The sequence below is a fragment of the Silurus meridionalis genome, chromosome 7 (assembly GCF_014805685.1).
Source record: "Silurus meridionalis isolate SWU-2019-XX chromosome 7, ASM1480568v1, whole genome shotgun sequence".
Taxonomy (NCBI): Eukaryota; Metazoa; Chordata; class Actinopteri; order Siluriformes; family Siluridae; genus Silurus; species Silurus meridionalis.
In genome coordinates this window covers 20,707,872-20,735,403 of record NC_060890.1, presented here as the reverse complement: position 1 = coordinate 20,735,403, position 27,532 = coordinate 20,707,872, and the positions used below count along the sequence as shown (strand labels likewise).

Genomic DNA, 27,532 nt, shown 5'->3' with positions numbered 1-27,532 from the left:
GTCCCGGCGCATCTCCCTCCCCCTTTTTGGAGTGACAGGCGGATGGACCTCCTCATTTTAGCCGCTCGCTTTTTACGTTGGCGAATCACAAAGTGTTGGAATCTGCTGCCTTTGTCTGAGAAGTCATCCATATAAGCAAAGAAGGGATCTGCAGCTTTTAGACACCGACACTACCGGCCCGGGGCTCCAGTCCCGGCCCACGCATCTCTAGTCCACGCGCATCCCGTTAGTCCGTGGTGAAAAAAAAAGGTGACCGAGGAAACCATTCTTTGTAAAGCCTTTCGCATCTTGTTCCCTTTATCCGAGGTAGCGAGCCCACCCGGGATTTAGGACACGACTAGGATTCATGGGACCGTCCGTGGTGCTCAGGGTCTCCGTGCACGCGCGCTAAAACACTCCTGCTTCTGCAAACACCCGCTCCGGTTTTTGGTTGTCGGTGTCAGTTTACCAAAACAAGCCTGGGTCATGCTTGACACCTGACATCTCCTCCATCCCTTTTTTTCTTTTTCGCTGAGCGGACAGTTTCTCAAGAGGGAACTTCCCCCACCACCATCCCACCCACCCTGAAGTTTTCTGTTCGGAACTCGAAGGAATCGCACTCGTCTTTTTTTGACATCACACCTGCGTCTTTTGCTTCTTTCTGTTATTTTTTTATTTTTTTTATTTAGATTTTGATCCACAGAAGGAAAGCGAGACGGCGACTTCAGTTGATTACCTGTCTTTTCTTTGCTATCCAATGGATATTCACTGCAAAGCAGACCCCTTCTCCGCCATGCACCGTAAGTTTCCCACCTTTCATTTCCTAAGACCTAATAATAGCAATTTATTTATAAATATATTAAAAATCTAAAGCCTTCTATGGAGGCTGGACTGAAATATCACATATTGATTTCTATTAAAATTAAGCTGTTCTTACACAGCACAGTTAATTTAATATTTTCACTTAATAATAATAATAATAATAATAATAATAATAATAATAATAATAATAATAACCATCATAATAATATTAATATTAATAATAATAATAATAATAATAATAATAATAATAATAATAATAAATTCAGATCTTTTAATTGTTTCAAAGACACATTTCAGAATAAATAATAATAATAATAATAATTCAGCTAAATGAATCTTGGCTTCCTTAAACGATGCTTATGTCAATTTAGTGTTTTCAAAACGATTTCATTCCAAACCAGTATGAACTCTTTTACATCCAAGAACATCAATGCAACAAAATATCATTATTTCCACAGAAACAAAGCAATCCGCGTATTTATTTATTTTTCAACAACGTGATATGCGCGTTCATTCAACGTTACTAGTTTAAGATAATGAAGACATTGTTTTTGGAGATGTGTAACAGGAGGAACTCTTAATAATTTATTATAGGGGAGGAAGGAATATGAATAAGCACGTAATGTAATAGCCCAGGAAAGAACAACAAGCGTCACTGTGGGGATCAGAAAGAAGGAGGAAAAAAACATGGAGCTGGATGTAATTGAATAACAAACATAATATATAATAATAATAATAATAATAATAATAATAATAATAATAATAATAATAATAGATTTCTTACCTTTTAGTGCTTATAAAAGATTATTTTGCTGGAATATTTTTTGTAACTGCACTACAAGATCAGTTATAACAATAATAATAATAATAATAATAATAATAATAATAATAATAAAATTATTAATAATAATAATAATAATAATAATAATAATAATAATAATAAATATAATAGGTAAAATAAGAAAACGTGTTGTTGTTTTTTATTAATTTCTAAATGAAACTAAACCTGTAAATTATTTTGTTATGTTTCAGTTATATTGTCACAGACAAACACAAATACAGCATATCTGCAGCAAACTATTTGCAGTCGTGTATATAATATTCTCAAATTAAAGCATTACTTTATTAAATGTGTACAGCAGTTTAGTTATTCACAATTCACAATTACAAACCGGGAATTCGGAAATGTCTGACTCAATAATTACTTGGTTTGTCTTTTAATTAAAGTCCTAAAAACGTGATATTTAAGTCACTTTCATAATTACATTGTTTTCAATTGTTTTGAAATGGAAGCTACAATAATAATAAAAAGCGGTATTCTCCGTGTGTGTGTGTGTGTGTGTGTGTGTGTGTGTGTGTGTGTGTGTGTATACAGGGCATGGCGGAGTGAACCAGCTGGGCGGTGTGTTCGTGAACGGCAGGCCGCTACCGGACGTCGTGCGCCAACGAATCGTGGAGCTCGCGCACCAGGGGGTGAGACCGTGCGACATATCACGACAACTGAGAGTCAGTCACGGGTGCGTCAGCAAGATCCTGGGCAGGTGAGAGATAGAGAAAGTGTGAGAGAGATAGAGAGAGAGAGAGAGAGAGAGAGAGAGAGAGAGAGAGAGAGAGAGAGAGAGAGAGCGAGAGAGAGAGAGATGTTGTATATAATTATAATTTATCTAACCATAAATGCTTATCAGGAGTCATCTGTGTAATTTCTGCTTCTTGTGCATGTTGCATGGATGTAAGCAGGGAAGCTGGAAAGATCATACATTTCGTATTGACCTCGAGTCTAGAAAATTATACTGCAGTTTATTTATAATTTAATAATATATTCACTTTCTCCTCAGTCAAAATGTGTGCTATTAATAGGTCATGGTATATCTAATAGATCCATGAAATGTGTAATAAAAAAAATTAATGTAGATCAATGTTCTCTGTATTAAAACTTATACAAGACTTGGCTTTGCCATGAATTGTGTTCAATTTGGATTCAATAAAATATGTTAATTTTCATACATTTGGAATGATTTTTTTTCATATTTAAACAAATATATTTGATCAAAGTCATTGAGATCAATCATGTCTTAAAGTAATGCATTTATTAATCTCATATATTATGGTTTGAATGAGAAATACTGTAGATATTTGTGCGTGAAATAAGGCGTAGGGCAAAAATCAATTTTAATACTAAAAGTAATAGTTATGTTCAGTATTATTAAAGCCTGTATGAGGTGTGCAGATGTGAGGAATTGTTGATGTATATATTATACTACTGTGTACTGAATTGCTGTAGGTCTGCATGTACCATTATTCCTTCTGGGTGCTGCAGGTACTATGAAACTGGGAGTATAAAGCCCGGAGTGATCGGTGGCTCCAAGCCGAAGGTGGCCACTCCGAAAGTGGTGGATAAAATAGCGGACTATAAGAGACACAACCCCACCATGTTCGCCTGGGAGATCCGGGACCGGCTGCTGGCAGAGGGTATCTGCGACAACGACACGGTGCCCAGCGTCTCCTCCATCAACAGGTAGACAACATGGACATTTATTATTAATGAACAGAGCATGATGGCAGAGTGGGGGGAATTATGGCTGGGAATAATATGGAAAAGAAACATCAAATGACGCTGAAACGTAAAAAGAATAAACGAATAAATGAATACATAAACAAATAAATGCATAAATAAATAAACAAAAGGGTAAAGTTAGAATAAGGCGTTGTGCCAATATAATTTTTGTAATTATTATTTTTTTGTTTTTGTTTGCACGATTCAACGCATTATGCCAAAAAGAAATTATTACATGCCTTGTGCAGTTGATATGCCAATATTTTTTCTGTATGAAAAGGTGTGTGTGTGTGTGTGTGTGTGTGCGTGTGTGTGTGTCTCCCCTCCTACAAGTTCGGTGGAGAAATTTGACTCTCTTTAGCTCCACCTTGTTTTGCAATCTGCCGTGAATCTCTAAGATTATGTCCCAAACAGCACGTTATCATATTAAACAGCATGTCAGACTGATATGACCCTGTGTTATTTGATGTGTTATTAAGGATGGCTTCCACAGCGCCACCATCACTCAGCGTATAATGCGACACGAATTCAATTCGTGGAAATTTTGACGTGCGATTTCGAGGAATTTTTTTTATAAAAAAAAAAAAAAAAAAATAGATTTAGAACCCAGATTAAGGCGTTGCATTGAACACTTTTAGATACAAAAGAATAAACAAAATGATACTTGAAGGCAAGTTGGTGAATGAGACACAAATTGGGAAATTAAATAATGAAGGGCTGTAGAAGCACAATATACTTTGCTATAATTTATATGGAATTAATGAAAGAATAAATAAATGAATGAGTAAATAAACTAACGAATTAATGAAAGGATGGATGGATGGATGGATGGATGGATGGATGAATGGATGGATGGATGGTGGGATTAAAGCAAAGCAGAGCAAAATACTTCACACAGATTTTGTAGGAATTCCAAAGAAAGACGAAAGGATTCCGTGTGTTGCTCCACACAATATGTTCAACCAAGCAATAAATAATCAAATCTGGAATTAGGCTCCATTGCAGAAGTCTGAAGTGAAAACGAGACGGCGGTTATTGATAAAGAGCAAATGTGCACTGGAGTAAAAGCTGCAGGAGAGGAAAAGAAAGGCCTGTGAGCTTTGGTTAAGAGTCACTCTTCCATAAAACCAGCCTCGGCATTATATTTTAATGAGCCTGAATGCCAAAGAATAGACACGCCTCAGACAAGAAAAGGGAGAAAAAATCATTTCATGCCTTCTGATTGCTTAAAAAACAGCTTTTGACATGAATGGATGAGAAGTTCTAAATGTATCTGTCGTAAATACAATTAAAAGCACCTATTTAAGGCTTTATGAATTGCATTCAATTCATGTGGGCTGTTTGGAAATGGAAAACAGAGTCTTTGTTTATGATTAAAATTAATATGTGTGTGAGTTTTGCATTAAAATAAAATGAGAAATAATGTGTAGGCCCAGTTTCATAACCTCTTAGAGATCTTTACGTTTTTGGATGTCTCACTGAAGGATTATTGAAGGTTCTTTATAAAACTGTGCTCAAGAGTTTCGTTATTACTGTAGATAAGGTCCTAGGTAGAACCCATAATTATGAAATAAATGAACAGCTGAAGAAAACAAACAGACAAACCCAGACTGATGTATAAATATAAACCTCAAGAACACTTGAAAAAGGATTAAATGTTTACAACATCTTCACACTTAACATAATTCAAGATAAAATATCTCAATAAAAAAGTTGTGTGTGTGTGTGTGTGTTTGTGTGTGTCTGTGTGTGTGTGTGTGTGTGTGTGTGTGTGTGTTTGTGTGTGTCTGTGTGTGTGTGTGTGTGTGTGTGTGTGTGTGTGAAACTCTGAGCTTGAGGGTGTTGACAATGAGAGGATGGTTCATCTTTAAACACCTTTCGTTGGCATGCATTATTAACTCTTACAGAGTTCCTTCTTGTGCTGAGGTTTCTGCTCCTCTAGTCACTCACAAACACTGACCACCAGATATCAAAACAGCCCTCAATGGCACTCAATATTATTGATTTCCGTGTAAGGCAATTTTAATATTTCTTCAGGGAATGTACAGCTGTGGGAATGCGTTTAATTCATTCTCTCAAATTACTTGTTCAATAAGAACCCAAATAAAGTGTTGAGATTTATGTAGACTGCACCAGTAATGGGGTCAAATTGCTGTTATGGAGCTAGAGAAGGAGAAAGACGAACAGGAAACCGAAGAAAAAAAATATATATATATATAAATATAAGATCACTGGTAAAGTTAATGTTTCTTTAAAGCTATAGCCTGAGGGGCAGAGTGCCTGAGGTGACAGCAGTGCATAATATCATGTCATTTTAATGGGTAGATCTATGACTTTTAAACTGGACAAGCCGAAAATAAATGCTACAACTGGCAATCTAATTATTATTAGAATTTGTATTGCCTAAAGATCAAATGTTTTGTATTTGCAATATGTGAAGAAATTTATGCAACAAATAAACAGTAACATTATAATACAAGTTCTTTTATTTATTTATTTATTTATTTATTTATTTATTTATTTATTTATTTATTTATTTATTTATTTATTTATTTGTCAAATTTGACAAATTTGAACTACAACATACACATTGGCATTTATGATAAATGAAGCTCAATTTTCCCAATGAATGTGACAGCCTCTTCTATTCTTAAAGTGCTTCACAGATTAAAGAATTTAGATGCTGGCGTAAGCTGGTGCAAAGGCACTAAGCAACTATTGCCTTCCTGTCACATGTAATTTATAGCCTTCTATTTGCATCTGTTTGCCCATGTGGCTAATCCCGAACTTTTTTATTTCTGTGTTTGGATCAATAAAACTTCATCCACACCAATTCTGGGGTTTTTCTCAGGAAGACATACAGAGGATTAAGAGAGGGAGATGGAAGAAATGAGTGCATGTGAGTTTTTGAAAAAGAGAAAGTTAAAAAAATGAATTAGTGCAGGAAAGGTTAGTATCGTCGACAATTGAGATGAACTGACATGATTTTCATGATTTATTTGCAAGAACACTTGAGCAGAAATGCAACTAGAGCACAGATATTTTTCAAATTAAAAAGGTTGTATACTTTCCAACTTTTTTCCAACAAAAAGTGGACACTCCTTTCAACACATTCTGCAGAAGCAAGCTCCCTCTCCAGAATAGTTTAATTTAAGACATAATGGGTCATATTCACTGATCTTAGATTTGTTGAAATTATTGTAATCTTTGCCAACTTTAGTGGTATTAATATGATTATTTATAGCTTTAGTGAATGCTTGACAAAATTTTTATTACTTTGTATGTTTCTTCTTGTACTTTTGATTTTATTTAATTTTCTAATAATTTATTGTATTTCATTTTGAGCTTATTAAAAGATGACATTGCTTTAAGAGTAAAGCAAGAGTAGCTTTTTCCTGGATAACATTTTATCTTGGAGCACATTATACTGTTACTGCTGTAATTCCTGATGCAATTTTATACAGTCTTCTTTTAGTAGTATAATAATAATAATAATAATAATAATAATAATAATAATAATAGGTACTTAAGGTTGTGACCTGTTATCTTTTCATATCACAGGATTATTCGCACTAAAGTTCAACAACAGTACCACCCTTCTCCTGATGGAACATCTCTCTCAACAACAGGACACACTATAGGTGAGATCATCCGACTGTGCAATTAACATATGTGGTTATATTGATGTTTCTTACAGTTTGAGTTAAACATTGTAAACCCCTCGTCAAAATGTACTGTATAATTCTATTACGTTTGCTTCAAGTTTAAGATATAGGTGTAAATGTAGGAAGGATTTATTTTGGTCAAACCCACACTCAGTTTGTTTGGCTTTCATGGATTTTAAACTGGTATCTAGACAAAGATAAGAATGAAGAATTGGTTAAATTGTCAGCGGTGAGTTCTCATGCAGCGTGTTTTCCCTGTATCAATTTCTAGTTCCCAGCACAGCATCCCCTCCAGTATCAAGTGGATCCAGTGATCCTGTGGGTTCTTACTCCATCAATGGTATTCTAGGCATCCCTCGCTCCAATGGAGAGAAAAGGAAAAGAGATGACGGTAAGCACATGGATTTTCTTTTGTGTTCTATCCTTTCCTACTGGATGACGAGTCGATAACTCCAAAGATCTCACTTTTATTGATTCCCTTTACCTTAAAAAACCCCAACCAAAAAAGCTTAACAGTCCTAATAATTCCTTAAGCAGTTACTTTAAAGGAACAAGGATTATTTACAGGTATTACTGTATATTTTAAAGAAATAAGTGGTCAAAGCTTTAAACTTTTATAAATAGATGTTTTGCTGGGAAATTATAAACTATTGCTAAATGAGTCAGATTATTGCTGCTGGAAGCATATATGTGTTTGCATCCCACATTTTGTTTAAATGTATGCATTGATCTTTTCTTTGCCATACAAATGGCATTGCTGAGGCCATTGAAGGATTTCTTTGTAGTAGCATTAATGAATTTTTGTTACATTGATGCTGTTGATCTAGTTGTACTCTGGCCTTATTTCAGTTTTTGGGAGATGTGTTACTTTTTATAAAAAGACATTTGTCTTTCTGCACTTTGGCTGTGCTCTTCTTGGTGTACAGGTATGTGGCAGGCTATTATGATATGTCTTTTGGCTGTGAGGCTTTGACCTCGGCTAATCTACTCTGCTATGCTGTGATTAAAAGCTCTTCAGTAATTGCATGCCAGGCAAACTCAATGAAAGCCAGTGTAGTCAGTCTCAAGAATCCATTCAACACAAGGTTTCCAAATGATATTCTCTGTCTTTAAAAAAGCACATTCACACAAGTAAAATATTCTTTTGTGAGATAATTCTCTTTAAAGGCTATGTACAGATCTCTGTAGATAGCTCTTTAGCACTGAAGAATCCGGAGCATGTTTATTCCCCATCAAGAATGCACATCCAGTCCAAACAACCACATTATATCATATCGAATCTAATGTTTAATTTGTGCTTTGCAGAAAGCAAACATGAGCATGCCTAAGTGCTCTTGTTTTTTTTTTCATGAGGTCACCATTTATGCAAGATTTCAATGTTGTAGTACAATCTGATGTTCCTATGTACAGGGGGTAAATGACTTACTGTATGAAGCCCGTAGTTGCTAAAGAAGAGCACAGTGCTCAGTGTGAGGCTGATACATACGACAGATGCATTTAGGGAGCGTACGCTACAGCGATCTGGGAAAGAGGTCATTCGACTGCTTAGAGTATCAGTCACTATGGGATGCTTCCATTTGTTCTGTCTCGGTTGGGCACGGCAAGCAGCAAGGGCAGAGCGCCACATTATATTTGAACCACAAAAATGATGGGAGCTAGGAGACTACAGATATGTGTCCATGTGTTTGTGTGTGTGCGCGTGTCCCATGTGCTAGAAGATGACTGACTGTTTCAGGGGTTTTCCTCCTTCTGAAATGACCCTCCTGATGGGAGCCTATTTTCTTGATTTAAGTATCGGCACAGAGAAAATGGGGGGAAAGAGTGATGGGAGAATAGAGGAGAGAAAGTATGAGGTCCTGAGGGGGTGGGGTTTAGATTCTGTACGTTTTATGTGCGTCTACATAAATGGATGTGAACTACAAATAGATCTGCGCAAATAGACACAACTGCTGTTAGTGAGCAGGAGAAGAACAATTTATTAAAGACTAATAATTTAATATAAAAATAATTAAATAATATATTTGTACATAGAGAGAGAAAGGTGTTAGCTAGTTGTTATTAACTCGATTATTATTTTTACAGTTTAGTGGATTAAATATGATTTATTGCGTGACTAAAATGCAATTACGTATGGTAGTGAAAAGCACCAAACCCAATCCCTGCTCTGTGTATGAAAAACAATAAAAGTATATGTGACCATTTTGGACTTCTACTTGAAGCTAACCACAATCCTTTTGTGTGTGTTTAATTAATTTCTACTGGATATTTAATGAAATCTATGTATATTATACACACATACACAAACACATAAACACCTACATACACATACATACTCAGGGTTTATTTAGAGCTCTCTAATGCTTATTTCATTACAAGAGAACCCCAGCAGTACTGAGAGTGAGCATTTCTAAATGAATAGAGAGCATGAAGAAAAAATAACACTCAGCCGTGCTGAGAGAAAACCCTGCTGAGGGTTAAGAGTCACAGTGTCAGCTACAACATAATAGATGGTGTTAGCGGTGGCGTCAGTTTGTTTTTAGCCTGCACTGTGGCACAGTGCCAGACCGAGGCATCAGCTGTAGCTTTCTTTACAGTAGAGCTGAATTCAGCAGCAGGCTCAGAGTCCAGCTCCTCTTACCCACGCAATGATGAGATAATGCACCATGACACAGGTTTATGTACACTGCAGCTCTGCCAGGGATGGCCACAGGGACACAGGTGTCAGCCAGGCTATTAATCTGCCACTGCCACTGGATTACTGCAAATTAAAAGCAGTGAGATGGAGTGAGAGGGAGAGAGAGAGAAATATCTGCTGTGTCTTTGGTCCCGTGGCTGTCCGAGCAGCGAGATGGAAGTGACATTTAAGGGAATTTGCAATTCCGCCGAGAAAAGTAATTACCTCACAAATTAACATCTACCATCCATACTGCTCCCCCAACCCCTCTACAAGTACTTCATATCACAGAAATTACTGTACTGCTGCCTCATATGCGCTATTAAGGAGATGAAAGATCACACCAGCCACCCTTACCCACTGCCTAGCATGGGTTCACACACCATGCTAAAGTAGTATGCAACTCTGCCCTCTTCCTGGATGCACTGTAGGCTTTATATCTGACAAGATGATTTCATCACATTGAATTATCAGCAGCTCAATTGCCCTTCAATTTAATGTTCAATGTTACATGCATTACAAAACAGGACAATAGTGTATGTTTTATCATAATTTTAATCAATTTTAATTACATTTCCTCTCACTTGTATAGAGATATTAACAATGGACATAATTTTAAAAATCCTTTACAGAAATCCAGAAAACCCGTTAAAACTTTCTGAGATGACATCAGAAATAAAGACTTAAGGCAATATGGTATGAAAAAGGAAACTCTCCTCTTCTGGGTTTAAATAAATCAACAATCTTTAGGAGTCAGGGCTTAGAAAATGTACATTTACAATTTAAGAGCACACATAGAGCATTGAAAAGAAGAAGAAGAAGAAGAAGAAGAAGAAGAACAAGAAGAGGATGAGGAGCAGGAGGAAGAAGAAGTAGAAGAGGAGGAGGAGGAAAAAGAAAAAGAAGGAGAAGAAGAAGAAGAAGAAGAAGAGGAAGAAGAGGAAGAGGAAGAGGAAAATGAAGAAGAAGAAGAGGTGGAAGAAGAAGAAGAAAAAAATAAGTTATATGGTTAGATATTAAATAAATGATGTATAACTTTATCATCACAAAAGGTCAATTAGATATTTCTAAATATGTCTGTACTTATTTTCATCACCAAAACACTAAAACACAGATTATCATAAGTAAAATAAATGCAGTTGAACCCTATTATGAGAATTTCAGTGGGTAGGAACACAGCAGGAAATATATTTTTATCCATTTAAATATCCATTTTTGCTGTCGATGTAACCAAGCAAATTAGGTATGTCTATAGCCACCAGATTAGTCTACATGACCACATGATCAACACACTGAGTAGATTACCTGAACTCAACAGACTTTTTATGTGATATCTGACAGTATGAATAAATGAACAAAAGAATGTTGCATAGTTAATAAGAAACAGTGAGCAGCTGCCTTGAAGCAGAAGTTATATGTTATCAGTTATAGTTAGGATAGTTATTATGTAATTGTGTAATTCATACTCTATTAACCATTTTTTTATTGATATTAGCAATATGAATTTATTATTCATATGTTAATATTATATTTATGAGCCAGTTCTTGTGGAAATTGTATTTCGGATCTAGATATTACAGACCTAAAGCAAAAATAAATAAATAAATAAATAAATAAATAAATAAATAAATAAATAAATAAATAACATTGTCAAAAAAATCAAGTAAACATATGACATGTCATGCTATTATTGTGATGTGGGAACATTGTATACACTTCATTTATGTTCAGATGTAATCTATTTGGCTGTGTGTATGACAATGTTACTGTATGATCTCCTCCCATCTACTTCTGCCAGATTTTCCTATTGCAATCATCTCACCTAGTCTATTATCACCTCTCTTCCTCTTTTCTCTGCTCACTCTCAGTCTTTCTCTCACTGAGAGGTCATACCCTGTGGGTGTTGTGCATCCCGCAGTGTTTCAGAGCCGCTCCTGTGCTCTGATAGAGTGGCCTCCCTCGTTACCTCAGCTCTTATTCTGCCTCCCGTCAAAACGAATCCAGTGCTCACACTCGCAGATCAATACTCCAGCAGCAGGGCAGGCGAGAATGCGACTTGGGGCCGGAGGCTCAAAGCGCACAGCCAATCTGGCTCCAGGTGAAGGCTATTACATAAGTACTGATAGACGGGGAAAAAAAAATTCAGACTCCATCTCTGACAAGCAAAAGTGTTCTAGTGTCTTGATCACTGCCTCATCAGACACATGATTACACTTTAAATCCAAAATAAAGATGCTTAGTGGACAAACTACACAGCAGTATATTATTACCAAACATGGCTATTATACATTCTCATTCCTACCTGAAATATAAAAGAACCACATTCTCATAGTTTATTCATGTATTCTTTTTAAAGCATGTTATTCAGCACCTACCGTGAAACCAACAAAACATTAAGCATGAACGGATCCTTTTTCATTTGCCAGCACATTTTTATAGCTTTTGTGTAAGATCAGCAAAGAGACGCTCTGCTGACGATGACATTTGATAGCTGCAGTCAAAATGTCAAAGCCACATTAGTCCAAGCAGTAATTGGCTTGTGTGTTTGCATGTGTATGGGTGGGTTTGTGTGTGGGAAGTTTGTGTCACTGGTGTGCATGACAAATGCACTTGTATTGATCAGGTTTGTGGTCCTGGCCCTGTAATGGAGGGTAATTAATGACTCCATTTGCCCCCAGCGCACACTAGAGGAAAAGATCCCCCTGCCATTAGGACCCACCCGAGCTGCCTGCAAAGAAAGCCAGATCAGAAATAGCAGTGAAGAAAAGAAAGCACATGTAAAGGAAAGCTATGTCTCATCTGAGTTACAGAATCGATTCAAATATCTTCACGTCGGTTTAAGTCCTAAGATTTCTCTGTGCAATATGACATCCAGTCATGGATTTGTCATAATTTGATGACCACACACCCACACATGCACTCATCCAGGTGAGTGATGGGAGAGGTGCTTACGCCCGGGGTTATGTGATGGGAAGAAGGTCATGGAGAGGAGCAGAGAGGCAATAACGTGCTGAAATGGAACCAGCAGACAGACATGATTGATCAATTGAATTCAGCAGTGGAGAAAAGCGCTGGATTAAGCTCAGCATTATAGGTGCGATGAGTCAGGCCATGATGTTCATCTCGGCTTCATTTCAAGCTCTGTCCTCTTCCCCCCACTCTCACACACTTTCAGCTTTCAATCTCTTACTACCTCACTCACACTTATATTCTCTCTCTCTGTCTCTCTTTCTCTTTCACAGCTGGGCAATCGATAGTGTTTGTGCATATCATACATTATCAGACTCATGAACCAAGGAGACAACATAATCTGTGGCAAATTTAGACTGGCAGCTCCATAGGTGAGCAAAATACCATGCCAAAGTGTTTGTGGGTGTGAGCAAATATATGTTCATGTGAGGCAAGTCAGATAAAAAACACAATAGTGATGAGGAAGACAACAAAAGCGGACACCCCTTTTCTCTAAGAGAATGACTTATGGTCAGCAGGTTATTTAGAGGAACTGCTGCATTTGCACATTGTTGTTTAACCAGTTTGCGGACTGAATAATCACATTATACCTGGACAATAGTTTTAATTGACCTGTCTCAGCTTCATGACCATAGTAAATTAATAAACCCAGGCCATAAAAATCACCAAATAAGTTAAGGAAACATTTCAAATCATTCATTTAGATCACACACATTGAAAAGCACAAAAATCCTTACTTATACAGCACCGTGTGTTTTCTAAGATTATTTTAAATATGTTAACTCCTTTCTTCACAAGTGCAACATAGGCATTTTCTTTTCACCTATCTTAAAAGTATTAATATATTTCTCTTTTTTTCAAGCAAAATATATTTTTTTCAACAAACGTAAACATGTTTTAAAAATCTTTAATTTCACAGACAGATGTTGTTTTTCACTTTGGGAAATGGTTTCTGCCCACTGCTTTGTATCATACTTTGTCATCTTTGCTTACCCATCCAGAGAATGTTTAATTACTTCAATCATAAAATGACAGACACTTTTGAAAATGGGTTTCTATGGCTTGTATCACTTCATCATGACGATCTTTACTGAGAGCACTTTAGAAAGAAAAAGAACTTAAAACTGAGTCAGGAGTCAGTTAAAGTAAACGGCAAAGCTTTTAATTTTAAAATTAAAGGCTTTGCCGTTAATTTTTTTGTTTTTCGATTTTCATAGTTATAAATGCATTTTCAGATATTATTAATGTTTTGGTGGTAGATGCCTACAAACAAGTCTACAATATGTTGTTTTCAGTATGTTTTAATTACATTTTATTTTAATTCTCTGTAGATGGTTCAGAGGGCTCTGGACAGAACAGTGATTCCCAGGGCAGTGTGGAGAGTTTAAGGAAACACCTACGTGCCGATGCGTTTACCCAACAACAGCTGGAGGCCTTGGATCGAGTGTTTGAGCGACCGGCCTACCCTGACGTCTTCCACAGCTCGGAACACATCAAGCCAGAGCAGGTAAGCATCTTTATCCCAGTACATTTCTTTTTATTTGTTGATGCTAGATGACAACATTAGTGCTAATTTGCTAAGCTAAGTCATTTCTCACATGTACGATTTTACATTTACAAGATACTGAAGGTATAGCATGCATTGTCAATCTTCCAACTGATGACATTCATATGTATTTTCAGACATTTTACCAATCCAACACATTAAGAAGCGTTTTATTTTAGATAAACCTGTGAGCAGGTCCAGACAGTTTCTATTGTACATTCAATTACAATAGAAGTGACAAGCAAAAAAGTCCAGGAGTGTGAGGAACAGCTGTGTTGTTAAATGGCAATTTATCATCCTTCTAAAGGGGCATGGTAAAACTTTACACTTTATTGCTCTAGTAATGGAGAAAAAGTAAAAGAAAATATCTACTATATTGTTAAACGTGGTAATGTCAGTGAAGAAATTTTTTTTTCTGCAAAATGTTTTGGCAGAAATAAAAAAAGGATTGCTGCAAACATGAAATTTTTTTTTACACAGTTAGCGCTATTTAATAATTCATAAAAAAACCCCTCATTTAAATATAGGTAGTAATCAGCCTGTTCATTTCCCCAAATAAGGGACATGTATTGCCATTAATGCACTGACACTTAATGTAGAATTTCTACCATAGTTCTGTACATTGTCAGGTTTATTGAAATGGATAACCTTTATTTACTTTCTGTAGACTATTAAAAATAAGTGACTATTAATTTTCCCTTGAAAGCAGAAGTCTGAGCCATAAGGGGAACGACCTAATTGAGTTCATTTTAATTTGGGGGTGATCGTGTGGCATTACTTCAGCGATTAATCAGGCCGACAGCACTCACCTCCAGAAGAAGGCCTAATTTGCAGCTAATTACGAAACTGATTTTCACTGCAAGATCAATACCAAAACGAATTGGAAATGACTCGCTATCACAAAGACAGTCAAAGAGGGTGTTAAATGTGTGGGGGAGGTACAGAAGGAGAGTAGCATGGGGAGTGAAAAAGGAAAATATGGCTGGATAATGTTCCAGAAAAATCAGCTTTAATTTGTGGCAGTATTAATCAGAGTATTTTCTTATTTGTAGCTCTCCCATAGCCCAGGCCTCATTATGCATAGTCTCTCTCTTTCTCTCTCTCTCTCTCTCTCTCTCTCTCTCTCTCTCTCTCTCTCTCTCTCTCTCTCTCTCTCTCTCTCTCTTCTCTCTCTCTCTCTCTCTCTCTCTCTCTCTCTCTCTCTCTCTCTCTCTCTCTCTCTCTCTCTCTCTCTCTCTTTCTCTCTATTTCTGTTGTATGTAAATGTAGGGTTATTAGTTAGGTGTCTGAGTGCTGTTGAGGGCATTAAAAAGCCATTTTGGAGTTTCTAAGCCGATGGCCGATTCCCTCCCACGCTTCTGCCGGCCATGTGCTCATCCTTTTCATATCTTTCTTTTCCCCACGACTACGGCATCTGCATGTGAATACCGCTGTTCTGCACAGTGGCCTCTTAGGAAAAGAGAGAAACATCGGCTGGGGCCATGACGAACAGTTGTAGCAGACAATTAGAGTTTATCTGTGATAGAGACAGACATGGCTGGGGTCAGGGGCCTCCCCTGTGACACACACACGCATACACAAAGATCTGGGCAAACATTATCAATGTGCAGACGCCGGAAGTCTCATTTTATTAAATAACAAAAAAAAGAAGGGGGTGGGGGGTGGCTCACATCTGTTGATACGGTCTGAAGGATTTGTTTGGTAAAAAGGAAGACACTTTCAGATTGAGAGCATCTATAAAATGATAAGCAAAGTAGATAGGCAAATAGATGCAGTTTTATGACCCTAAAGACCAAAGACATGTTTTAACATGGGTACTTGAACAAAACTCATTAGAGGTGTGAGTTACACCAACTATTCCATCTGCAAATATTTATTTTAAACAGTAAATTTCAAAATGTAAAGAAAATCAGAAGAGTAGACAAAAGGTTTTTCATCAGCGCTTCATCCTTTAAGCCACATACAAACAGGAACCTATTATATTGTCCTGTTCTCTGTTTATTCAGTCGGCAAAGGCTTTTATCTAAAGCCTCTTATACAGACAGGGGTAAGGGTTTGCTCATGTGACTTACTGGCATTCTTGGGATTTAAACAGTCAACTTTCCAGGCATTAGATCTGAATCTTAACAAATATATAATTAAGAAAGAAAGAAAATTGCATAATCTTTAACACATATTAACTATTACAATTTTTTTATGCTTCCAGAGTAGTGAGTATGCCCTTCCTGCGCTAAACCCAGGGCTGGATGAAGTTAAACCCAGTCTGTCCTCTAGTAGCTCCTCAGACCTGGGTGCCAGCGTGTCCCAAAGCTACCCTGTAGGTAAGATCAACTAGACTTTAAAAGAACATCCTGAACAGGACACATGTTTGCAGAATATCAGATATATAAACATGAATAAAATGAAATATTTTGCATTTTTACTAATAATGTTCTATAAACAACAAGAAAATAACCATTGTATGACATAGTGAGATATTGTTGGTCCACTGTAAAAACAAATGAATCAGCTATAATTATGCAATCATGAGCTTGGCTTTATCAGTTTTCAAGGATACATGGCATGTATAATATACAGCAAAACAGACAAATTAAGGATATTTATCTGAATAAATAATGTTCAAATAATGTTTAGACTGAGCAGATACTTGTGCCATTTTAAGACATATCTTCCTAGACAGCTTTTGAGCATTGTTTTGTCATCATCATTGTTATTCAGTCCATTCTCAAAGTTAAATAGGAAACGAGAACGTGTATTTGACTTGAGTTTTAACATGTGCCTTTATGTCCCCCATGGTAACTACTAATACTAATAGGATGTTTGTAGGATGTAATAATCAGGTGTACGGTTTATGCCTGTGTTAATGGTAGTGCTACGGTTTACACTCGAGTGATAAACTGCTGAGGGAAACTCAAGCCTCCATTTAGAGGCGGCTGAATGATCTCTCGCATTTAGGCCCAAATCCAATTTCCAAATGAATAGTTCCTTTACAAGGGGAAAGGAGCACAGATTATACTCATCCTCAAAATGTTTTCCAGCACCAATTAAAATGGCCACAGTTATTGATCATGTTGATTTTAGGCAGGGTTAAATTTGCATAATCTATTAAAAATAAATTATTCATGAGGCACTGGGTGCCAAACGAGACAGGGTTTGTTTGGTGAAGTGTGAATACTTTTCAGATAGAGATCTTTTGTGTCCTTTGCTCATCGAATAAAGATTTTGCATTACCTGCATTACCAACAGAGAGAGATTTACATGTAATTTTGTTCGCCTTAAAAACTCAGTGACACTGAATTATTTTTTTTTTTTTAAGTAAATTAAATTTTTTGATAAGATCCTGATTTGAAATGATTGTATATATCCATTATGCTAGAAAATCTACAATATTTTTTCTCTAATTTGGTGTGAAAACGTTAATGGATGAGAACAATTATAACAGGTCTGATGCTGTAACCTGTAAAGACAGTGTGAGAATAGTTCCTGTAGCTTGCAACCCTTACTTTCTCTCCTAACAAAGCACCTGTCTTTTCCTCGCTAGGGGCTCTCACGCTTTTAGGCTCAAAAATTAATGCTTAGTTTCCTTCCACAAAAGCAAACTAACCTTTGAGCACACATTTGATAATGGACGACTTTCAGTGTGCAGCCAGGGAATTAAAGCAATTTGACTTTCCAAACATCCTTTGCTTAGTCGTAATTAATTAGGGTGCAGGGGCTTTCGCCCAATGATAAATTGCTCCATCCTGAATATAGAAAATGGAGGTCAGAATCCCAGTGCCATGTTGTTGCAAACATGAAGGTGTCCCTATCATATAAAAATGCTCCAGATCGACCCACTGCCCTAAAATAATCTTTTTCCACCTCCTCCTCATCCTTCTTTTCATTCTCTTCTTTTGTTCTCACTATTGTTGCAAGCACAAAGGTGTCCTTTTCATAGAACAATGTTTCAGATTGACCCACTACCAGTGCTGCTATTATTACAATTATGACTAATGCTAATAATAATAATAAGCTGAAGTGTATAGGAGAATCAACTTTCCTCAATGAATGATAACAGTCTTCTAGTTATTGATTACAATGTTTTTGTCTTTCATCTTGGCAACACGATGAAACCCCTTAACGGTAATGTTGGTTTTTAAGTTAGAAAAGCTTTCATTGCAACTTTGACAGATAGGATTATATCTCATTAATTTCTCAATCTGACAGTGACACAGATACATTGTTCTGAAGGCACATATTTTGTGTGTGGATTATGATTTCAGTTTTTAAATAAATTTTGAATTAATTATGAAAAATCACATCATGACATGTACTAACCCACCTTTAAAATATTTAAATTTACATTGCACAAGTTTGTGTATTAGAGTATGTAAACCAATGGCAATATTCAGTAAATATTCTTAATAATAAAGCTTTTAATTAGAACATTTTCCAACATTTTTGAGATCATTAGCGTAGAATTCATTAGTGATTCTTAAGATTGCAGGATTTTGAAAACATAATTTCATCAGTTAATGCAATAGCCAAGTCAATTGGGATAACATTTGTACATTTCATATCTAAGTGAAGCCATCAGCTGATTGATTCACAAAAAAGAGAGAATTTTGGGAAGTTTGTAAAACTTTTAACAATATTTAAGAAAGGGCATACTGCAGAAAAAAAGCAGTGGCAAAAACTGCTTCTTCCTGGAACTCTCTATGGAACAGACTCGATGGTCTGTGATTGCCGTAATGGTTGCTGGCCTGCTCATTAAAGTTGCACTGGTGACCGACTTTCCCCTCGTCCCCTGCCACATCTCCCTCTTCCTCCCTCTCCCAATTTTTCACTCTCTCCAACAATGTCGTTAAGGGGCCCCTGACTGGCTGCTTCGGCTGGCTCGGGGCTACACGTGGCTGCCTGGGACAGCTAAACGTCAGCCCCAATTACCGCTCTGAATGCAGAGTTTTTCTGTGTCTCTATAGAAGGAATGACTGTCCGGAAGGGTCAGTATTGGTCATTATGACTCATGCTTATAGATCTCTGAGTCGAATGTGGAGTGATTTCCAGCATTTAAAGGTGGCTGGCTGTTGGAGATGTTCTCTATTGGATCTGGGTTTAATATGCCTTTGGCTAAATATAGTTTTGACTATTCCTGATGTCATTTCTTTTTTAAGTTTACCTTTGTAAAATTGTAGGAAGGACAGTACTTATTAAAGACAGTACTTATTAAATCTAGCCAATGACAATCAAAAAAAAACTGAAAAGGGGGTTGACTAACTTGAGAGCTAAAATATGAATGTAGTAAATATGTCCAGAACATAAGAAATACATCAAATCAGACAAGAAACTACAATAAAAATAGCCATTAACGAGAACATGTGTTTTATGCTCTCTGTATGTAGGTAGAGACATGGCCAACACAACATTACCTGGCTATCCACCTCACGTCCCCCCTACAGGACAGGGCAGCTACCCAACATCCACACTGGCTGGAATGGTTCCTGGTGAGTAATGATCTTGTATATTGTATACACATCTTTATTAACATACATCCTACTGTCTGGCAAAGACTTTAATTTCATTATAATCAAATATTTAGACTGATTCCTTAATAATTCTCTCTTTAATTCTCTCTCTTTGTCACTGTGAATTTAGCCTATAAGGGTATTTTCTTTGTGCTTGGATTATATAAGCAAGCTGCCTGAAATCTGTTCAGCTCTATGGCTAGGTCTTTTCTTTTCTACTAGATTTAGTGATGGTTCCCAAAACACTGTTAAAGTCAAGAAGGCCATTTTTCACCTTCTTCATTTAAAGCCTTCTCTTTACAGTGTCATAAAAATGAGAGGGTGTTATACCAACACAACAGCTCAGTGCCACTGTCTGAATTTCTACACAATGAAATTCCATGGCACAAAAAGAGATAAACTCTGGGAAGTAAAAAACAAAGAAAGAGCAGAAGTGCAAGTTGTCACCAGGGAACCTACAGTGGGGAAGAAAAAGAAAGAGAATGAGATGGAAAGAGAGAGCAGAGCGAAACGCCAACATGAACAAGAGAGGAGCACCACATTGATTTTAACATGAGATTACTGTTCACAGGAGACCAGCAAAATGAGGGCAAATTTTCAGGCAGCAGAATAAAGAGGCTATTGGACCTCTCTGTGACTCCCTTGCTGATTCTAAATGTAGTGCATTTCTTTGATAAAGTACAAGCACTTTTTAATGGCCTTATATGTCTTGCTGCAGGGAGTGAATTTTCAGGGAATCCCTACAGTCACCCACAGTACACAGCATACAACGAGGCCTGGCGCTTCAGCAACCCAGCCTTACTGAGTGAGTATTCCTGCAACTGGAAAAAAGCTGTTTTTAACATTTACACACACCAGTGACATTGCAATGAAATGTTAAAACCCCACAACCAACATGCCAATTCATTATGGCACAATTCAATCTGGATGAAATATTACTAACTTAAGTTGAAGTTTGAAGATTTTCATATGAAAATGTGTTACATGAAATGTTATTCTTAAATTCACATTTTACTTTGAGAGTAAATTGTAGTTGGGAACAAATGTTTGAAATACTACATAAATTAAAATTACAGTTCAAAATAAATAGAATGTAATATCAAGGTGGAAGAAAGAAGAGGCAGGCAACAGGTTTAACAACCAAAACTCTGGCTTTATTCTGCTGTAATCATGCCTTTGCTTTTCATTTCAGTGTTTAAAACAAATACACACACACATACCTCTTTTTACTTAGCCACTGCTACAGAAAACCTTGATTAGTTAAATCAGATTCAGGTGTGTGATCCTTACCACTCTCTTCCACCACCTTATTCACAAACGGGCGCTCAGCCACACACTGATTGCCATATATCTATTTTGGAAGAAATTAAAAATTTATACAAATTTGAAAAATAACTAACAATTATATTTGAAAGAAATCAGTCCGCCCATGTAACAAATAACTAAATTTAGTTTATCTATTTTTTAATAGAACCATATTAGGACTTTTAACATGCTCTTTTACTGCCTAAAGAGCTTTTAAAGAAGTTTTTTTTAAATAATTATTGCTGCTAACATTAAGCTTTCTCATTTTAAATCACTGCTTAATATTTTTTAGGTGCTATATTTAAACAGTAAATTTCTAACACCAATGATGATTTACAATGTAAAGTAAATAAAAATGTACAAATAAATAAAAACAAATAAGCCTAAGGCATTTTTACTATCTGCTACACGCTTAAAAAAAGCTTTAAAGAATTGTGAGTATAATTAAATAATTAATACTGATTAAGGAAGAGACAGGTTTTATTTTAGAACATACCATTATATCTATGATTCTGACTGTACATTTTAGGTTTATGAATGCCTTATTGAAATGGTACATCCCTCTTTTGTTAACTTCCAGGTTCCCCTTATTATTATAGTGCATCCCGAGCCTCTGCACCACCAGCTGCTGCCGCTGCTTACGACCGCCACTAGACATTGTGCAAACCAAACCCAACATCGCCTTGGACGTCCTGTTGTGCCAGTGTGAACAACGGAGCAGATTGGACAAGGGCCGCTGTGAACACATCACATGATGATAAACAAGCCAATCAGGACATCAGATGGCTGAGCCACTTTTAGCCATCAAAATCCAACTCGAAATCAAACCGGCCAGCATTCACAGTGGGTGTCCACATCTCAAAGACTAATGAGAAAACTTGCAAGAAATGATATAAATATGGAAATTGACACAATAAGGCAATTTGAATCAACAGATTTTGCTTTTCTTTCTCATATTTTGGGTTATTTTTTATCGTCATGGATGGAAACAGAAACATTTTTCAGTAACTGACTGTCACATGGCAGCACATCACTTTCCTGTTCTCTCTCTCTCTCTCTCTCTCTCTCTCTCTCTCTCTCTCTCTCTCTCTGTGCAATGCAGTATTATTCATCTGGACTCACAGCATGGTGCTTCTTTACATATTCACATACACACATACAATGAAACATACCGAAATCAGCATGTCAGCTCATTCTTCTTCAGTTCAAAGCCATGAACTGAGGATAAACACTTCGCCTCAGTGAAAACACTGATTATGTAACGAGAAACCAAGAGATTTATCCTCAAGAAAGGACAAGCTTACTGTACCCTACCCTGTATTCCATGCACCCAGACTGGGGAATTAGTAAATATATATTCCTAACTTAATTTTTTGCATTTATATATATATATATATATATATATATATATATATATATATATATATATATATATATATATATAAACTTGCAGGCTTAATTCTAAATGACAATGCAGTATGCATGATTTATTTTTGTTAAATGTGTGAATTTTCTGAATATGGCAATACCAGGTGTTATCATTTTCTCTTCAGTTTTGCACTACACATCGTTCTTACTTCAAATATACTTTACACTGTTACCGATATACAATACACGATTTGTGATAACACTTTAAAAAGGGATGCAGTGAAGGGATCTAGTGTAAATCAGACTGTAAATTATTTTGTAAAATCCTGGCAGCTCGTGTTACACGTGAAAATCCACTGATATCAAACAACTTATATTTATTGTAACTTTGACTGAAGGCTTGAAAGGCACATTATAAAGAAATACATCACACCTATTGTACTACTGATCCAACATGGCATCTAATGCTCTAAATGTGTTTGCAAAATATTTTCTAGCTCCATGTTTTCAAAGAAAGTAAGTGATGTAGCTGACACAGCAGCAGATAATACATTATTGATTTTTAAGTCAAAATTGGTTCAGTTAAACTTTCAGATAAGTAAACAAAGATAATCCTGTTCTTTAGGATGAAGTAACACCCTGACAAAAAAAGGACAAGTTATTTCGTCCAACACTTTAAGTGCAATTGTTGTCATACAGAGTGTGCTCTACACAGTCCCTTCCACATCCAATCAGATGCACTCAAATGGACATGAAATTCACAGAACACAAAATGTTTGACATAATTAATTAATAATATAGTATCAGAACTGACATTACACTTGCCAAAGATTTTTGTTTAATGTTTTATTTGCAGTCTAATGTATTATTATAACAGTATTATGGTAAAACCATTTAAAAAATATATATGTACCTATGCAGAGGAAAAACGCTGTCATATGCATATAAAACTACTGAAATGATTTTTTTAGTCTCTTTATTTTCTATTATTTATATTATTTTTGTGATTTTTATGGATTTTGCTTTATTATATGATTTAATATGTAAGATTTTTCTCATTCTGTAAATAGTCATTAAAAAATATTACATATTGCTCTGAAGCAGTATCATGCATATTGGTCTTAGCAGTCAACTATAATAATATTATATAAAGAACGAAGCTCAATACCTGCCCAGATTTCTTAAGATAACAGCCACAATTTGCTGTTGGGTGCGAATACATAATATAAATTCACTTTCACAGTTGAATCTTTGGCCTAGTAATTTCTATGCATATGTAAAGGAATATTTCTTTAAATCATAACAATTCACAGAAATTAAGATCATACCAATCTTTTTTTTGTGAAAGGTTCCTTCCATGCCACAGAATTTATGAGCATCAGAAGGACCAGCTGAAATCCACCTCCTTTTAAATGTACTGTCTAAAACACAGCAAAGTTTCATAACAAAACCATTCAAGAGCAAATGAAAATCTTTTAAAGTAATATATTATTTTCTGCACACAGTGATGAAACCTGTAATTTACTCAGAACACTCAACCTATATTAAGTAAGTAACAATTGAAGGACTTTTTTAAGAAACGTTCAGTTTTGTCTCATATTTGAATTTCTTTTAGAATCTGACTACGACGTTTCAGTGTTTCTGAATGAATTCATGACCCTTAAACACATTTAAGACACTTATGTCACACATAAAATGAAAGCTTAAGCACATCGTGACTGTGAAGCGATGTGGATGATCAATGACAAAAGCCGTATTACTTCAATCATTGTTTAAATATAAGTCTGAATTTTTGTGCATATGAAAAATAAATTTTATATGTCAAATCAAATACCTCATTATGTGATGTTTGTTTTTAAAAACCAACTTGTTCAAGTATATTTTAAAGGTATCATTCCATAAATAAATGTATAGTTCAGAGAGGTATAGATCTCTCTCTATAGCTAGATACATTTATAGCATTAATTAGATGCCCTTATCCAGAGCATTCATCTAATTTGTTCTACTGACCACTTAAGTGTTAAGGGCCTTGCTTAAGGTCCCAGCAGTGGCAGCTGCTTACAAGCTGCTGATCAGAAATTTAACATCTTACCCACTGAGCTACCACCTTCCTGATGGATGGATGGATGGATGGATGGATGGATGGATGGATAGATAGATAGATAGATAGATAGATAGATAGATAGATAGATAGATAGATAGATAGATAGATAGATAGATAGATAGATAGATAGATAGATAGATAGATAAAAAGATGCGATAAAAAATCTTCTCTCAGCAGCCCCATAAAACCAGAACATACATTAATTTGTCCTAAAGATGCTCCAGTATCATATAACTAGTCGACTTTTACAACAGAAACTTCTTACAAAAACCTCACTAACTGCATTGTTAAATAAAAGTTTATTGTTTAAAACTAATAATTGTCAGGTTTTTATTATATAGAACATTTATAAAACCAGTCCATGTGAATAAGGTGTTTGTTTCAAAATACAAAGTACTAGAACAATTCCATTAATACATTTAATGTTACAAAACAAATAGCAGTGCCTGTTGACCCAACAGCATTTTAGTATTATATAAATGTAAACTATTTTTATTATATGCAATGCCTAATAATGCTTAATTCATAAATGGTAGCCGACAAAAACATCCAGTCAATGTCTGCAGGTATAATGATAAATTAATCATAGATGCAATTCATATTGCCGCATGTCTGTGAACAAACCATTTGAAGTGCTGGCCTGAAGCCTTCACCAGGAGCTTTATAAACAGCTCAGTGCTATTCTAAAGGGAAACGTTTCTCACCCAATCCAAAATGTAATTAGGAAATTTAAAGCCATGTGAATGAACTCCTATAAGGTAGGAAGAGAGTGAGAGGCATTTATAAAGAGGGCAGAAGTAATGTTTTCTTCATGTTTTGGATCACTGAGCACACAAAGTGTTTAACCTCTCTATGCATTGGAAAGCAGAAATATTATTTCTTAAATGGAGCAGAATTCAATTAGCGTAACTGAACAAAAAGAGAGAGCGAGGTATTAACGCAGGAAATCTCACACAAGAAGCCATTTCTGTCCCTTTGAAATGTCTCTTAATCCTTCCAGCTTTTTGGAGACTCCTTTTATATGTGATTATTGATCATGAATGGTGGAGGATAGGTAGATTAATATTGAAAGATTGGATTGGATTTCCTTTGTACAGAGGGAGTGATGCAAGGCATCCTTGTGCTCTTCCTGCCTAAACAAGTTCACTTAACATCCTGGAGACTATTTTAAATCGGAACATATATTGCTGTAGTAAAATCTAAAGAACAACATAATGCAGAACTGTTTATGTAAGCAGCATCAACTATCCTAATGTTACTATACATTATATTTATTTTTGGATTGAATAGAAAGTTACAAATAATACAAAGTTGTTCTAGATGCCTCAAATGGTGAAACCTTTCTTTCCTACCTCGTGTGGTTTCATCCACAATGATTTCACCCCATCCACATGGCACAAAGGCCCAGTGGAAAGTTTCCAGTAGAGTGATATAAATCAACTATATTGTATATAAATAAAATTAACATTTATAAAATCTCAAACTGAATATTTACAAAAGATTTTGGAGTAGCGTGTAAGACAGCACTCTCCACCACTACCAGAACAACACCTTAGGGAATTATTTTTAAATGAAATGTACTTATGTACAATTCTTGAGACATGTTCAAGAAGAACGTATTCCTCAATGACATAAGATACACATAGCTAAAACTGTTTATAGATCATTTCGATCAGTATTGAAATATCTGGCTAAGAGGTATAAAATAATAAATACATTTTAATTAAAAGGCACTTTAGTAAGATGATTTCATAAATCAATTTTACATTTAATTACAACTATCTTAATAGTATTTACTAGTATTGATTACCAATAAATAACATGAAAATATATGTAGATTAGGGTTTATATATTTATTTTTGTCAATTAAAATGAGTTGCTGGCACATATACACAAAAAACATTATTTTTAATATATATTTATTTATTTATTTATTTATATATGTTTTTGTTTATTTTTATTATTGAAAATTATTTGTTTCTTTTTATTATTAAAAGTAAATAAATAAACTTGAGTCTGTTTGGGCATTATGGACATTTGGTAATGTTGGTAACTGATGGACATTTGGTAATGTTGCATGTAACTTTACCAAATGGCCCACAATTGCATCATTTAAACTCATACTTGCATCATTTGACACTTATGTAGTGTATATTATTAATGTCATTTCAAAGTGGTGGTGCTTAATGAAGCATGATGTGAAAACGCCTGTGAAAGAGTTTGCTTTTGTATGTATCAGACACACTAGTGTCTTTGTCATCATACAATATCCACAAGGCTGAGTAGTTCCAAATCTTGAAAAAGCAACAACTCATAAGTCAGATAAGTTTTTATGTTTTCTTTTGTATTTAGAAACTACAATTCTTAATGTTTCATAAAAGAAAGAGAATGAGACTGAAAGAGAGAAAGAGTCTGAAATTAGATTTTTTTTTATTTACTTTATGTCTAGGCTGTGTGCAAAGCAATCACAACAGGAAATTATAATTGTTGTGTCTTGTTACTTATAAAAAAAATTTTTTCGCATTAGATCTCATTCATTAAAATGTGTGCATTTTTCATGAAAATAAAAATGCGTCTTAATCCTAAGCGATGAGTTTCACAGTCCTGAAAAAAAGCAAAAAGCACTATAAAATGGGGTTCTGGGGGTTTCTGCAGAAGTTTTCCTTAAAAAAAAATACAATTAATTATAACAAAGAAAACATGTTAACAGGAAATAGCTTTATCTAGTGTTTCTCTGTTTATTTTGCTGAAAATAATAATAAACAAAAAAGGTCCAGCAGAATGTAAACGAGAATAAACGAGAAAGGTCCAGCAGAATGTAGACCAGGGAATAAACTAGATATGTTACGGATTTTCTTAAGTGTGATTTTCATATTTTGAAATCTTTTCTTTTCTTTTCCTGATGGTGTCAGCATCAGTTTCTTCTATTCTCACTTCCTCTCCCTGCCCGTTTGTTTCGCTGCTCCCCTGTGAAGCTTCACGGCCGGATGTTCCGTCAGCTCCGAACTGTCGTCTGTGTTTGTCATTCAGGCCTTGTTAGT

The 27,532-nt window shown here is 35.5% G+C and overlaps 1 protein-coding gene across 4 annotated transcripts; it reads left to right on the top strand.

The window, feature by feature from the left end:
• On the top strand, nt 1–22,076 carry pax2b (paired box 2b). Of its 4 annotated transcripts, none has more exons than XM_046854697.1 (10): nt 1–779; nt 2,177–2,342; nt 3,119–3,316; nt 6,917–6,996; nt 7,292–7,411; nt 13,996–14,171; nt 16,417–16,531; nt 19,592–19,693; nt 20,433–20,519; nt 21,619–22,076. In XM_046854697.1, the coding sequence occupies exons 1-10, from the start codon at nt 737–739 to the stop codon at nt 21,726–21,728; spliced, it is 1,197 nt and encodes a 398-aa protein (XP_046710653.1). In that variant the 5' UTR covers nt 1–736; the 3' UTR covers nt 21,729–22,076. The 4 variants fall into 4 exon arrangements, with proteins under 4 accessions (XP_046710653.1, XP_046710655.1, XP_046710652.1 ...); XM_046854699.1 differs by having other exon boundaries at nt 21,600–22,076; XM_046854696.1 differs by having other exon boundaries at nt 3,083–3,316.
• Nucleotides 22,077–27,532: the final 5,456 nt, after the last annotated feature.

Bases quoted from the DNA above. Each gene is read 5' to 3' on its own strand.
- pax2b (XM_046854696.1), top strand. From the start codon at position 737: ATGGATATTCACTGCAAAGCAGACCCCTTCTCCGCCATGCACC. The intron at 6,997-7,291 runs GTGAGATCATCC...ATCAATTTCTAG, and splicing joins AACAACAGGACACACTATAG to TTCCCAGCACAGCATCCCCT. The intron at 16,532-19,591 runs GTAAGATCAACT...CTCTGTATGTAG, and splicing joins GTCCCAAAGCTACCCTGTAG to GTAGAGACATGGCCAACACA.